This window comes from Triturus cristatus, chromosome 4_1 (genome assembly GCF_964204655.1).
Source record: "Triturus cristatus chromosome 4_1, aTriCri1.1, whole genome shotgun sequence".
NCBI classification, from domain to species: Eukaryota; Metazoa; Chordata; class Amphibia; order Caudata; family Salamandridae; genus Triturus; species Triturus cristatus.
Window position 1 is genome coordinate 335,409,939 of NC_140585.1, and position 13,620 is coordinate 335,423,558.

General features: G+C 40.8%; 1 protein-coding gene across 3 annotated transcripts in view; it reads left to right on the forward strand.

Moving 5' to 3' along the window:
• LOC146854898 (transcriptional enhancer factor TEF-3-like) overlaps positions 1-13,620 on the forward strand; it is a 779,218-nt gene that overhangs the window by 595,605 nt on the left and 169,993 nt on the right. For all 3 annotated transcript variants that reach the window (XM_085652320.1, XM_085652319.1, XM_085652321.1), the window contains one exon: positions 2,712-2,842. In XM_085652320.1, the coding sequence (XP_085508446.1) occupies positions 2,712-2,842 (131 nt within the window). The remainder of the gene's footprint in view (positions 1-2,711; positions 2,843-13,620) is intronic.

Below are 13,620 nucleotides of genomic sequence, written 5' to 3' on the forward strand. Positions count from 1 at the left end.
TCCTGCGAACTAATTTCTAGGGTTAAGGACATCCTTTCAGGGCCCTAGTTTTGTGCACCAGTGGTCAGTGTCTTGCATGGCTCTGCGTTTCTGGTGCGGAAAGTCGTGTACAGAACTGACGTCAGCGCGCGAGGGCGGTGTCTAAGTAGCTGCCGCAATGTCATCCCGGCGACCACGACGCCGACGATGAACGCGGAGCCGACCGATGCCACCTTCCGACTCGCAGAGGTACTGCTGATGAAAAATCTTTCCGGATCCAGTCTGATGCCTGGGAGTAATTCTGAGGTAAGGAATCTATAACTAACTAATGATTCTTACAGATATATTGTTACCGAAGGTAAGTGACTTGTGCATTTTTAATTAGTAAGCCGCTGGATTCTCTCTGTCCCTATTACTTATGTTGTCCAACCGAATTCTTCTTTAGTTAGAAACTACATTTAAATAACGTGGCAATAATCACCTGAAAGACACTCCCTTATATAGAGCGCCTATCAAATTCTGTCTAAAACCCATATATAATCGATTGCCTAAATCGCATGTGTACTGGAAGCATCTGCTACCAATGTCTTCAAGTAATCGTATAGGCAATTCAACCTAGCAACCCCTGTTAAATCACCAGAATGTAGCTTGATATTAGTTCAGTCTTTCAAGCATGTTCCTGAATACAAAGAAGATTTTGTTACAGTTTAGAATAGCATGTTATTTATGTAATAAATATGTCCTAATTTAAAGAGAATCCCAGTGGAGGAAGATGGATGTGGTAAGAAGGAGAGCACAAAATAATGTTAAATACATTTTACATGAGCAAACCAGAGTAGAGAAAGAACCCAAGACTCAAGAAGGAACCCTGGAAACTTAACAGAATGAGAAGGAGTGGATACTTTTCAAGGGTATTTCCTGATGCTCTTACTGAATTTCAACAAGTCAGTTTTACCTCATTAACGACTATAACTCTGTCTTTAATGGGTTTAACTTTAGAAAGTTCTGAGCAATCTATGCCTCATTGAACCTATTGCCTGCAGTAATAGCCTAGTATCCTGTTCGGAATGCCCTTATCCCACTAAGAGGTGAGGCAGAATAGATTTGAAGGTTAATGCCACAGTCTCCCAAAACAAAGTCTCCCAAATTATAAATATAATGCCCAATTCTAAAGGAATTTTCTGCGCAGGAAAAAAAAAGATACAGGGATGGTAGAGAAGACGCAACACGTATGTTGCCTTCCTTTACAGGAAGTGCCTTTAAACACTCATATAGGCAATGGGTATGGATTTGTTTAAAGTCAGAGTCTTGGTTGTGACCTAAAATAACAAGTTACTTAATACCATTACCATAACAAATTTATGACCAGGAAAAGTATGTAAATGCCATTCAGGTTTTTCAAATGACATACAAGTTCCTTCAAAAGAGTAGGCTATGTTAAGCCCTTCATGCGCCTGGTAAAGCCCTGGGACCCCAAAGGCACAGCCCTATAGACAACCTTCATGCCACCACCACCCGGTCCAAGTATTCAGAATCTCCATAAGTGAGGAAACCGGTAGAAAGACTTAGAAGTCTTTGTAGAGGGGAAAAGAAACAAAGGAATGAAAACATCGAGGAAGCTAACCCTAAAACAACATTGGTGGGGAAAGCAAAGCTAGAGATGAACTGAGCGAGAGCCCTAGAACAGACGGAAAGTTGTCAGGCACCATCTCAATAGGTGCCACGCGTTTTTTAAGGACCCCAAAACAGTGTGAGTGCTGTCCTGCCTCTGCTAGCCATCACCTTGAAGTGTATGCCTCCGTATTACCTTGTGTGCCCCAGCTGCCAATGGCCTGTCTTCCGTATTTTCCAGCCTCTCTTGAGAACTGAAACCAAAGTCACTCGTTCTGTACTGCAGCCAGAGCAAAGCCCAGATTGATAGCACCTCAGAAGATCATTTCTGGCCTTGACCTTGGCAAGCAGGTTCGCCACACACCTCTCGATTGTTTTCCTCTAAATGGAACGTAGGGTGATTGGACAGCAGTTAAACAACATTTTACACAAAAATATTTTAGTAATAGTAATATTTTACAATTGCTACACAGGCCAGAAAGCTTCTCAGCTCCGGGAAATCTTGATCAATTAGAGCCTACTTTTGGTTGTGCATCAATAATAAATATCATTTTATGTGCTGGGCTAGGGGCTGGTTTAGGATTTAGCTGGCTGTAATCTCTGTCTGCCATTTCCACAAGCTTCCATCTTCCACCCAGGAAGCAAAGGAACATCTGCTTTATATAAAGTTATCCTCCATAACATTAAATTGTTCTCCTACATATGGCTGTATTAGAGACAGCGTGAGGTGGCATGCCCAGCAAAATGCCTTCTTCATACGGTGGAATTTCTGCCACAGCCGTGAACACCAGAAATATGATCTCCGAACTGCACTACAGTCAGTACCCAAATATCTAGTCCCCATAAGCATCTTTCAGGCTTCATAGTAACTTTCAGCAAAAGTCACCAATCCCTTCTCGGTCCTATCTTCCAGGTGGATCCACCACCATTTCTCTTGGTTACCTCTGCCTCTAAATGAAAGTCTACCAAATAAATCCCGTTTTAAGTGGGTTTATTCTGTAACAGTAGATATGAGTTTTGGCTTACATTGACCCCATTTCATCTCTCAAGTGACATTATAGAATTACTCTTGTCTTTTACGCCCTATCTTTAATAAATTGCATTATTGTCTTTGTTTTTAGGGTTCGATGCCCCTGCTGGCCTCCCAGGTGCCCAGACATCCCCCCCCTGGCAAGGACGAAGCATTGCCAGCTGCAAGCTCCATATGTTGGAGTTCTCTGCGTTTTTGGAACAACAACAAGATCCAGACACAGTAAGATCCAGAACTCGGTACTAATCTCTAGGTATCTATGGTCTCTGTTTCTGTCTGCCTCTTAGGGTTAACTCATAATAGACACAAGTTACGAATGGGAAGAGGACATTGAATTGCAGAAAGGTGAAGGTTGAGGGTAGGGGTCATGAGAAGAATTTTCAACACGTTTGTATTATGGGTGGTTGTTATTATCATTGGGTAACACAAAACAGGCTAGGTAATTGTTTTGACTGCTTATCTAATTGTTGGTTGGGTACTGCAGTTGGTAAATGCAATATTAAGCTGAAAGTATTATGTATGGCATAAAATAATCTTTCGCAGAGAAAACCTGTGTCACCCTATGATATCTACGTAAAGATTATGTTACCTCTTTGTATTATTTCCTGACACGCATAATATATATATATATATATATATATATATATATATATATAAGGCGAAGAGTTCCCAAACTCCAGCAGATAACTGGAACAGGTACAGACCACCACACGCTGAGATATATGTTTAAAGCAGGTTTATTCTTTCGAGTCAATCGGCATGACGCGTTTCGGCCGCGTTGCCACGGCCTTGATCACATGACACCTGAAGAACCAAACAATAAAGATATAGTATAATGGTAGCCCCTCCCTCACGTAGGAGCCAATGGAATAGCGGCATACAAAACAACAAACTACAAACTACAAAAAGGGTGATCATGAAAGAAATACTACTACTGTGCATAATTCCTGAAAAAATAATGAATGATAAAGTCAAAACCAATTGTACCATAGTGGTTAAACAGCTGAATACACCCTAATGTAAGTTGTTATGCACGCATTTCCTTTATAGTTGCCCATAAAAAGTACCAAAAAATATATCCAATCAAATTGGAAATAATTTTCAACATGACGGAGGGAGAACCAAAAAAATTACAAAAACAGAATAATAAATTCAATATAAAAAAATCAATCACAGCGGAACATCTTCATCAAAATAAACCTTTGAAGCCCCATAATTTACATACAGCAAATTCGATGTTAACAGTCTGGCAACAATCCCTTTCTTAATTAGTATTTTTGCTCTTTCATAGATATAGCTCATAACTACAAAATGACATAAATATACACATGAAGATACACACATAAATACACATTTGCACGCATAATATTAAAGCCAATTCAGATATATAAAGTGCAAGTGCGTTAATGTAAACATTGCATAGCATATACGATGAATATCGCAAACCATAGTTGATGGTATTATCCCCATATATACTAATAATTCAGCTATATCAAAGATAAAGTGCAAGTGCATCAGTGCAAATATTATTAGGCATATATGGCAGGGGTCGATTTTTTGCAAGTGCAAAAAAAGATTAATGTATAAATCAGACCAATATAAAGGAATAATCCTTAAATAATCATATGGCCATAATGCGAATGATTTCTGCTAAAAACAGCTGTAATGGAAATAAAATGCAAGTGCATCTGTGCAAATAGGCAAAACATGTGCAAATAGCAAAGTAGTATAGCAGCAAAAGCAGTTAGAAAACCGGGAAGGGGATATAACCAGACTGAATAATTAGCACACTGAATATACACCTCACTTCAACTGGGGTTGCAAGATAAAAACCTTATAGCAGCACTTCCTAAGTTGTTCATACAAACCCAACATAACCACAGGACCAAGGAGAAAAACCTAAGTACGCCCCAAAGGGTACACATAGTTAAAAAAAAACATGAGTCACTTATATACATTAGACTAATAAAATCAGACTAATAAAATTAGATCTACAAAAAAACTGCTGTGTAAAGTGCAATAAGAGAATGTCATCAAAGCACACAGAGAAGACTGTACCTTAGAATGATATTCAAAGGAAAGTATGCATGTCTTCTCCTGTGTTAAGGCCATTCGGCATCTTAGTGTCTAATAAAAGAATATATTGGGTTTCCAATTGCCTAAGGCCTAAGGCGCTTTTCCCTGTTGCCCCCTCTAGTTAATTTGGGTACTGCATCGATCACAAAGTACTTTAAATCATTCAAATTGTTCTGGTGAACCAATTTAAAATGACGGGCAACAGGGTAGCTAGAATCAGAGTTGACAATAGCTCTTAAATGTTGCAAAATTCTGACTGATACCTGTAATTTAGTGCTACCAACATACTTTAAATTACACGAGCATTCTAGAACATAAACTGCATGGTCTGTTTTGCACGTGAAAAAACCTTTAAGAGCAGAGGGGATTTGATCAAATGCGCTCATGAATTCGTAAGTGTTAGTGCCAAACTTGCACGCTCGGCATGAACTGCACTTAAAAAAGCCCTTACGGTTAGATAGCCATGTGCTCGTGATGGTAACCTCAGGACTAGTCCTGACCAGGGCATCCCTCATAGAGGGTGCTCTCTTGAAAGTAATTTGGGGTAAGTCAGGCACTAATTGGGACATAGTAAGATCAGTTCTTACTATGGGCCAGTTTTTATAGATCAATTTTCTTAACTCCTTGTCCTGATTACTAAAGGTAGTAATGAACCGAATAGGACTGGGTTCACTGCACTCAATCTCAATTTTTGAGGTGGATTTGTTGGTAGTAGTCCTGATTATAGACTCAAGATAATCATCACGGTTAGTGGTGTTGGCTTTAGCTAATGCTGCTTCCAACTCCTTCCTGGTATACCCGCGAGCTAGAAATCTCTGAAATGATTCTTCCTGACAACTATCACAATCAATTTCTGTACTGCAAATACGCTTAATACGCAGAAACTCACCATACGGTATGCTTTTAAGTAAATGATATGGATGGGAGCTCTGCGCATGGAGTACTGAATTACCAGCTGTACTCTTTCGATGTACTTTAGTTTGTATGTTATTGTCATGGATATATAATTCAACATCAAGAAATTCAACATGTTCAGCACTAATATGGGCAGTAAATTCAAGATTCAAGTTGTTTATATTGACCCGCTTCACGAATTCATTAGCTGATTCAATTGACCCATTCCAAATTATACAGATGTCGTCGATGAATCTCCACCATCGTACGACATGTGTCCAGTACATTTTGCCATGAATGCATCTGAGGACATGTTCCTCCCACCAGCCCACGTGTAGACACGCGTATCTTGGGGAGAAACATGCCCCCATAGCTACACCTTGCAATTGCTGAAACACATCTTGGTTGAACAAAAAAAAGTTATTAAACAAGCAAGTAAATAGTCACTCTTAGACCAAAGGACAACATTAACCCCCTTATCTGCTTTTGTTATAATGACTTCATTATTATTTTTCAATTTATTGATCAAGGTGGAATATTGTCGTTCTTGATAATTTTGGCGTTTATCGGTTCTTAGAATATTCTTATTTAAAATGTTAAGGTCTTGAGTGACACAGTCACTAAATACATCCAATGCATCCTTTGGCATGAGTGGGATAAACGTAGATTTTGGACGAAATGGGCTAACAGCTGGTGAATTACCCGTGGTGCCTAAATTAAGGAGTTGTTCTTGGGTTGGACATACCGCGTCATCTGAATTACCAACAAGAGCATGTATAGTTTTTAGATGGGTCACATCACTGGCGGTCAGCCGAGTTCCAGCATTGTCAGAGATTGCGATTCTTGCAGCCGTGCTGGATGCTTTGTTCAATTTGAAGTGTTTTAGTAGTTTTAGTTTTCTTATAAACTTGAAAACATCGATTCTAGTTTGAACATACCTAAAACGACTTCTAGGGCAAAATGACGTTCCCTTAGATAGTATTGTAAGCTCAGACTTGGTAAGAATAACATTAGTCAAATTGATAACAGTATTATCCAATGACACATCATTCCTTAATTCCTCTTCTTTACATTTCTCCATTTTCCCCTGTTGTTTCCTCCTTTTGGCTTTCCGTCTTTGTTTTCTACTCTCATTTCTCCGTTTGGTCCTCTCTTGGATTGAGTAGTTTGCCGCAACGTGTGGCGGCGATCTTCCACTAAAAAACCCAGTTCCTCAGATGGGGAAATATCAGTGGGAATAGGCATCAGTCCTGTAGTAGGTCCACTATCACCAGAACACACACTACTTGCAATCGAGCTAGGATCAGAATCCGATTCTATATCATCAGGAAGACGCACAATGGAAGATGAAATCGTAGCTGCTTTAGATGTTAGAGCTTGACTTTTGACATTATCAAACTTTCGTACGAAAGTGAAGATTCTTCCCGACTCATAATCAGTCTTATCTCTGGCAAATTTAAATATTTTCCGCGCCTTTATCGATTCTTCATATTTCTGAAGTCGTGCATCAATTTCGCCCCTACTCTTAGTGATAATGTCCTGTTGTTCATGTGCCGCCAATAACAAGTTCAGATCGTCGATCTGCTTCAAAATCTCCTCTCTGTCTATGGCAGCGTATTTTATCAATATCTTCACCATATTCATGGACGACTCAAGATCGTTAGTTGCCCATTCCTTGAGCATCAGGGGATTCGGGTTTTCAAAAGGGGGAGCAATGAGTACTCTCAGCCCACGTGGTACTCTACCCACTTCTCTATATTTTTCCAGGGAACGTTTTTCCCACCATTTATTTAATTCCGTGCGCAAAAGTTTCTCTAGTTTTTTGAGAAGTGATTTAACATCCGTAGTGCTTGTAGGGTTAGTGGTGCTAGTAGCCCCCAGTGAAGTGAGGTCATTGCGAAGGTTATCGAAAAGGGTGTCCGCACTAGCCTCTCGGTTCCTCAAAGCGTCTGCCACTGACGACATTATGAAATTAGAATAAACCAAATTAAGCATGCAGATTAGTCCCGCCTAATACAAGCAGGAATACTGCAGAATTGATATCAGCGTTTTCCTCGCGCCTGCAAATGTCCAATTGTAAATCGTAAACAGTGTGAAATCAGTCACGGCTTACCCTCACTGAGCACCGCAAGGTCCACCAGTGTCCTCCGACTCCTGTGGGCATCCGTTGTTCAGGAGAAACCGCCGTAAACCAATCATCACTTATTCACTCGTTACTACGGTGCGGGGGGCTGGATCCGTTTACATCCCTTCCGGGTCAGGTAAAGTATCGCGTCCGCGATGTCGGCCATTAAGGAATCAGCCACAGCAATGCCAGGAGGGTCCGCAAGCAAAGACAGCTGTACTTTGCCACAATGAATAAGGCGAAGAGTTCCCAAACTCCAGCAGATAACTGGAACAGGTACAGACCACCACACGCTGAGATATATGTTTAAAGCAGGTTTATTCTTTCGAGTCAATCGGCATGAAGCGTTTCGGCCGCGTTGCCACGGCCTTGATCACATGACACCTGAAGAACCAAACAATAAAGATATAGTATAATGTTAGCCCCTCCCTCACGTAGGAGCCAATGGAATAGCGGCATACAAAACAACAAACTACAAACTACAAAAAGGGTGATCATGAAAGAAATACTACTACTGTGCAGAATCCCTGAAAAAATAATGAATGACAAAGTCAAAACCAATTGTACCATAGTGGTTAAACAGCTGAATACACCCTAATGTAAGTTGTTATGCACGCATTTCCTTTATAGTTGCCCATAAAAGTACCAAAAAATATATCCAATCAAATTGGAAATAATTTTCAACATGACAGAGGGATAACCAAAAAAATTACAAAAACAGAATAATAAATTCAATATAAAAAAATCAATCACAGCGGAACATCTTCATCAAAATAAACCTTTGAAGCCCCATAATTTACATACAGCAAATTCGATGTTAACAGTATGGCAACAATCCCTTTCTTAATTAGTATTTTTGCTCTTTCATAGATATGGCTCATAACTACAAAATGACATAAATATACACATGAAGATGCACACATAAATACACATTTGCACGCATAATAATAAAGCCAATTCAGATATATAAAGTGCAAGTGCGTTAATGTAAACATTGCATAGCATATACGATGAATATCGCAAACCATAGTTGATGGTATTATCCCCATATATACTAATAATTTAGCTATATCAAAGATAAAGTGCAAGTGCATCAGTGCAAATATTATTAGGCATATATGGCAGGGGTCTGTGTGGATTTTTTTTAAATGTACATATTTTTAAATGCATTGATATAGGTCCATATCTTTCATAATTCTTAAGTTATATCCCTTTCTTATGCTGCATGTTAGAGTTGTTAGTAGTATTGTCATTATTGGAATCATTATTGTTATTATCATTATTATTATTATGAGTTACTGTTATGCGCTACAACTCCCCTCTGCTCTTCTCTTATCATATGGTAAGGGATGGCTGACATAATGCACCTGTCACCAAATCAGTGGTTTCCTGGAGCAAAGCCTCTAGCAGTAACATTGGATTATTGGTGGGCATGGTTGGAAAAAACAAGCTTTTCTGAATGATTGATGGTTTTCTCAGGAAAGAGAATATTGTTCTGCGAGGTAGTATAGATAAAATGTCGCTCCCCATCCTTTCATCAATTTTTTTCTGAAATGCCAGAAACAAATATTGGGCGGGTTCAAGTAGGTGAATAAAAGGTGACATTCAATGGGTCTTTTGTGGGATTACATGCCCTAGAATACTGTTGATCCTTGCCCATCTGCTTATCATGTGAAATGCTCAACAGGCCGCATGTTGCGTGGGGCACCACAGGCAAGACCTAGTAAACCTCGGCCAAATGTCGAACACTTTGTTGCCCACCGTAGCCTGGAAGACATTGGGCTGGGCAGTGTAAATTGATTTTACTTCTTCAGATTTCTTCTGTAGTCCATGCTTCTGGAAATTCTATAGAAAGCTGCATAGCTGTTCTGCTAAGGAGAAAGAACAATCTATAAATTCTAAATTCTTCTCCTGCATTTTATGAAAACTAATGGTCAAAGCCATTGGGCATCTAAAATGTAAGTTTAACTCTGTGATCATCAGGGGGTTCCCTGTTTGTGCTGAGGTTTTGCATTGTTTCTTTGGAACTATTTGCTACGCTTGACTGTCACCAAATCAGTTGTATCCTTAGCTGTGACCAAGTATAACAGGTTTGCTGTTGGGAAGGGTTAAAAAAGATGCTAATATGTACTATTGGACCGTCAGCAGCAGAAGAACTGAAGATCTCATGGAGCAGGTGGAAGAGGAGAAAGTAGTTCTGCACCATTGGCATCAATGGGCATTAAAAATGCAGTGGCAGAAAATGTCTTCAGCATTTGCGGTGGTTGTACAATTGAGAATTCTATTGGTGCTTTCCCTTTCCGCTGAGCATTAGTTTGACAGGTCATGTGCTGCCCCGGCAAATGAAAAATTCACTGGATTGTGTGAGGACTGGGAGCGCCAAAGGTTCTACCGGATCAGGCATTGGACAGAAACATGGCCATCGTAGCCACTAATAGGCTGGACTTTGACAAATTTCTTGACTCCACTTGTGTTTTGGATTTTTATAAGTATACCCATTGGGTGGAAATACAGGAAGCCACACTGACCCGCTCTTCTAAGCAGAATACTCCACCTGCGTTTGCTCTTGTTTCTTTTTAGAGATTTTGAATGTAAATGAAGTGGGGAAGGGCTAATGTTACTTCTACTGCTCAAACCGGTTGGATGTGTCCACTCTCAGCTCAGACCTTTGTCTGTCATGCATAATTTCCCATTTATTTGCCAATAGTAAGGAATTACTCACTGTTAGGCACAGCCAATGGAGTAGTGATATGGTTAAATGTAAAGCAATTTGCTCCACAACAATTATGACAAAGCGCTTAAATAGTCAATTAGGTCTTCCTTCGAAGACAGTGGAGGATATTTACCAAAAAACCTTGCTACAGCGTGAAATACAAGAGATATCTCAATTTATCAATTTTGTCTGAGACAGGATAATGGACACAGTTAGATCATTCACACCTCCAAAGCCTGCAGCATTACAAGTTGCACCATCTAAAAATAAATGCTGACGAATACTTATAGCTGCAGATTCCTCACCTTTATAATAACCCCAGGTGCCAGACTGGATCCAAATTTTCAACAGCAATTGCTCCAGCACTCTAGTAGGTGGCACCGTCGGGCTCACATTGCCCCAAAGTGATGGTGCACAGCTGAGGGAGTTCCTTTTTTTTAGTGCCCTTCGACACAGATCTGGAGCTCCATTCTTAGCTTTGTCGGTTGTACTGATGCCAGATTTCCAGAACTCAACAGTGTGCTAAGGGAAAAATGTCTCTCCCCAAGACCACAGGCTTTAAACTGTGCCATGACTGCAAGAAGCTGATGTCATTTGCCTTGGGTACCTCGGTTCGGGTCATGACCTCAAGTCATATGACAGATGATCCATGATACACTGGAAGACAGTCATAAAGCCGGACATGAAACTCTGAGCAGCAGACCTTAAGAGATGGTCACACTCCTAACAATGATCTTGCTCAAGCTACAAGTCACAAGACCACTCATCCTCCGCACTGGAGGGCCACTCGCACGCCAAGCCATCAGGAAGTCCAAATCCATGTCACGCCATACGTATAGAAAGGCTATGAAATCACAAAAGCACAACCTCCAACACTGGAGGATCCCCAGCATCTCCCTGCACACCAGTATTACAGGAGGCAATGTGCAGCTCGGATTCAGATGCAGTTCGGGGGCTTCCGAAGGCACCATAAAATGATGAGACAAACAATTTACCCCCCCCTCCCCTCCACTGCTAGTTTGTGTGTGGGCTTACGAAAAGCTAGTAATCTAGACACTTCTCCTGTGACTGAATTAGAATTGTTTCTAAGACCACCCACAGAGGAAACTGCCTTATTTGTGGTTGTTGTCTTTGGAGTAGTAGAAGTACTTGATTTAAAACTGCAAAGTATTGAGACCAAATCAGTTTTATTTATGGAAATCTTACAGCCTAAGCCTGCCACATCTGAGCCATTGCTGCCATTCAGGGAGGCCTTAACAGCCACCTTGATGGCATGTTGGATAAAGCTGTGTTTGACTCCCTCTGTCAGTCATCGATTGGCTAGACAACATTGGACAGACCCTGAAAACCCTGCCTTTTCTTACACAGCATCCAACCCAGAAAAGTATGGTGGTCCAGGTGTCCAAGCAAAGTTATCCTAATTCTATTAACTTCTATATGACCAGATAGGGAGTCAAAGCCCCTGGATGCATTTAGCAAAAGTGTATTTTCTATCCTCAACTTGGCACTTGAGTTTCTAAATGCTGTCTGTTTCTTGGACCATCACACAAGTCCTTCGTGACATGGCCAGTGAGATCTTGCAGGCTGTGCCAATGAGCTCAGAAAAGCCCTAGTCCAAACAGTTTTCGTACAGACAAGAGGCTGCAAAATATGTATAAAAGGCTGGCTTTGACATTACGGACAGTGTCAGTGACCATGCATAATGACTGGATGCGAGCTACTGGGTTCTATGGTGATACTTTTCGGCTCTACCCCCGTTATTGGAGCGACTGACTGTGCTTAAGTTTTGACATGCCTTTCATGTTGTAGATTAAAGTACTTACATTTATTGTTCATAAACCCCACTATATGGACAGAATTGCACCATTGACTTATAAGACTAAATTAGGGAGTGATGATGTTTGCATCCTTTTCCCGATGAGATGGGCTCAATAATACTACTACAGTCAAAACATCAAATTATCACATTGGGTTATTTATGATTCTGTTCTTGACTGTAGATGAATTCTAAAATTGAACTGCTGTATAACCCTCTTTTTGTTTTACTGTGTAGGTCTCAATTATATAAGGTTTTGCATGTTAAGAGCACTGCGCCATCTGCAGTATTATTCAGTTTATGATTTCCTATATAGAATGTCTGATAATTAATATGCTTTGAATTACATACACTACATGTGGATCTACTGTTCTGTGTTTCTTGTTACCAATAACAAGTGGCCACCCAGGACACAATGGCATTAAAGGCCCCTCCACTCCTGCAAGAAGTTCGGGACATTCAAGATATAAACTTGATGTTTTGGGCTCAATCCTGGGTCTTGGTAAGGTTGGTTCTGAGGCTTTTTGGGCTGCTGGCCTCATGCATTGTCCTGGCCCCTAGTGCTCATTGGCACACGCAGGCCTTGCAGTGGAACCTCCAATTCCGATTGGTGCAACACTGGGGTTGCATCTGCATCTCAAAGGGGACAGTTGAGGTTCTTCAGTGGTGGGAGGTGGACCAACTTATCATAAAGCACGTTGGTTTTCCTACTGCATCCCAGTTCATTGTAGTGACTGCATTATATTGGCTTGGAGCTGTAAGTTGGGACAGGTGAAGTACAGGGGTCTGTAGTCCTCAGTTGATCAAAATCTCCACAACAATATCTTGGGGTTTATGCCATCGGGCTGACATTGAAAGCTTTCCTCTTGTCCATCGGGGGAGGGGCAGTGCAGGTCCCGATTACCAACAGGACTGCCATGCGATACTGCAACAAACAGGGTAATGTGTCATCTTGGATCTTGGGCTGTTAGGTGCAGTGCCTTTGGAGGTGTCTGGACCAGCAAGGGATATAGGGATATCTCTAGTTGGAAATCATATATCAAGACTGATGTACCCAGGGCAAACTAGCTAAGCAGATTTCAGCTGTCAGACCATGAATGGTGTCTTCAGCCCGGGGGGGCCCAGGATATCTTTGCAAAGTGGCATATGCCGCAGTTCGATCTTTTTTCCACTGTCAAGAGTATGCACTACAAAGAGAGTTGCCAACATCGTCTTCTGTGAGCCACTTGAATGAGCATCAGCTGGACATTAATTATATGATTAATGTGCAATGAAAGATCTGTCTTTCATATTACAGAAGATAGACTTTCTGAAATGTCAGTGGTCTATAGGTACTATCTTTACCGTGAAGGCCTAAATCCCTTGCTATTATACCA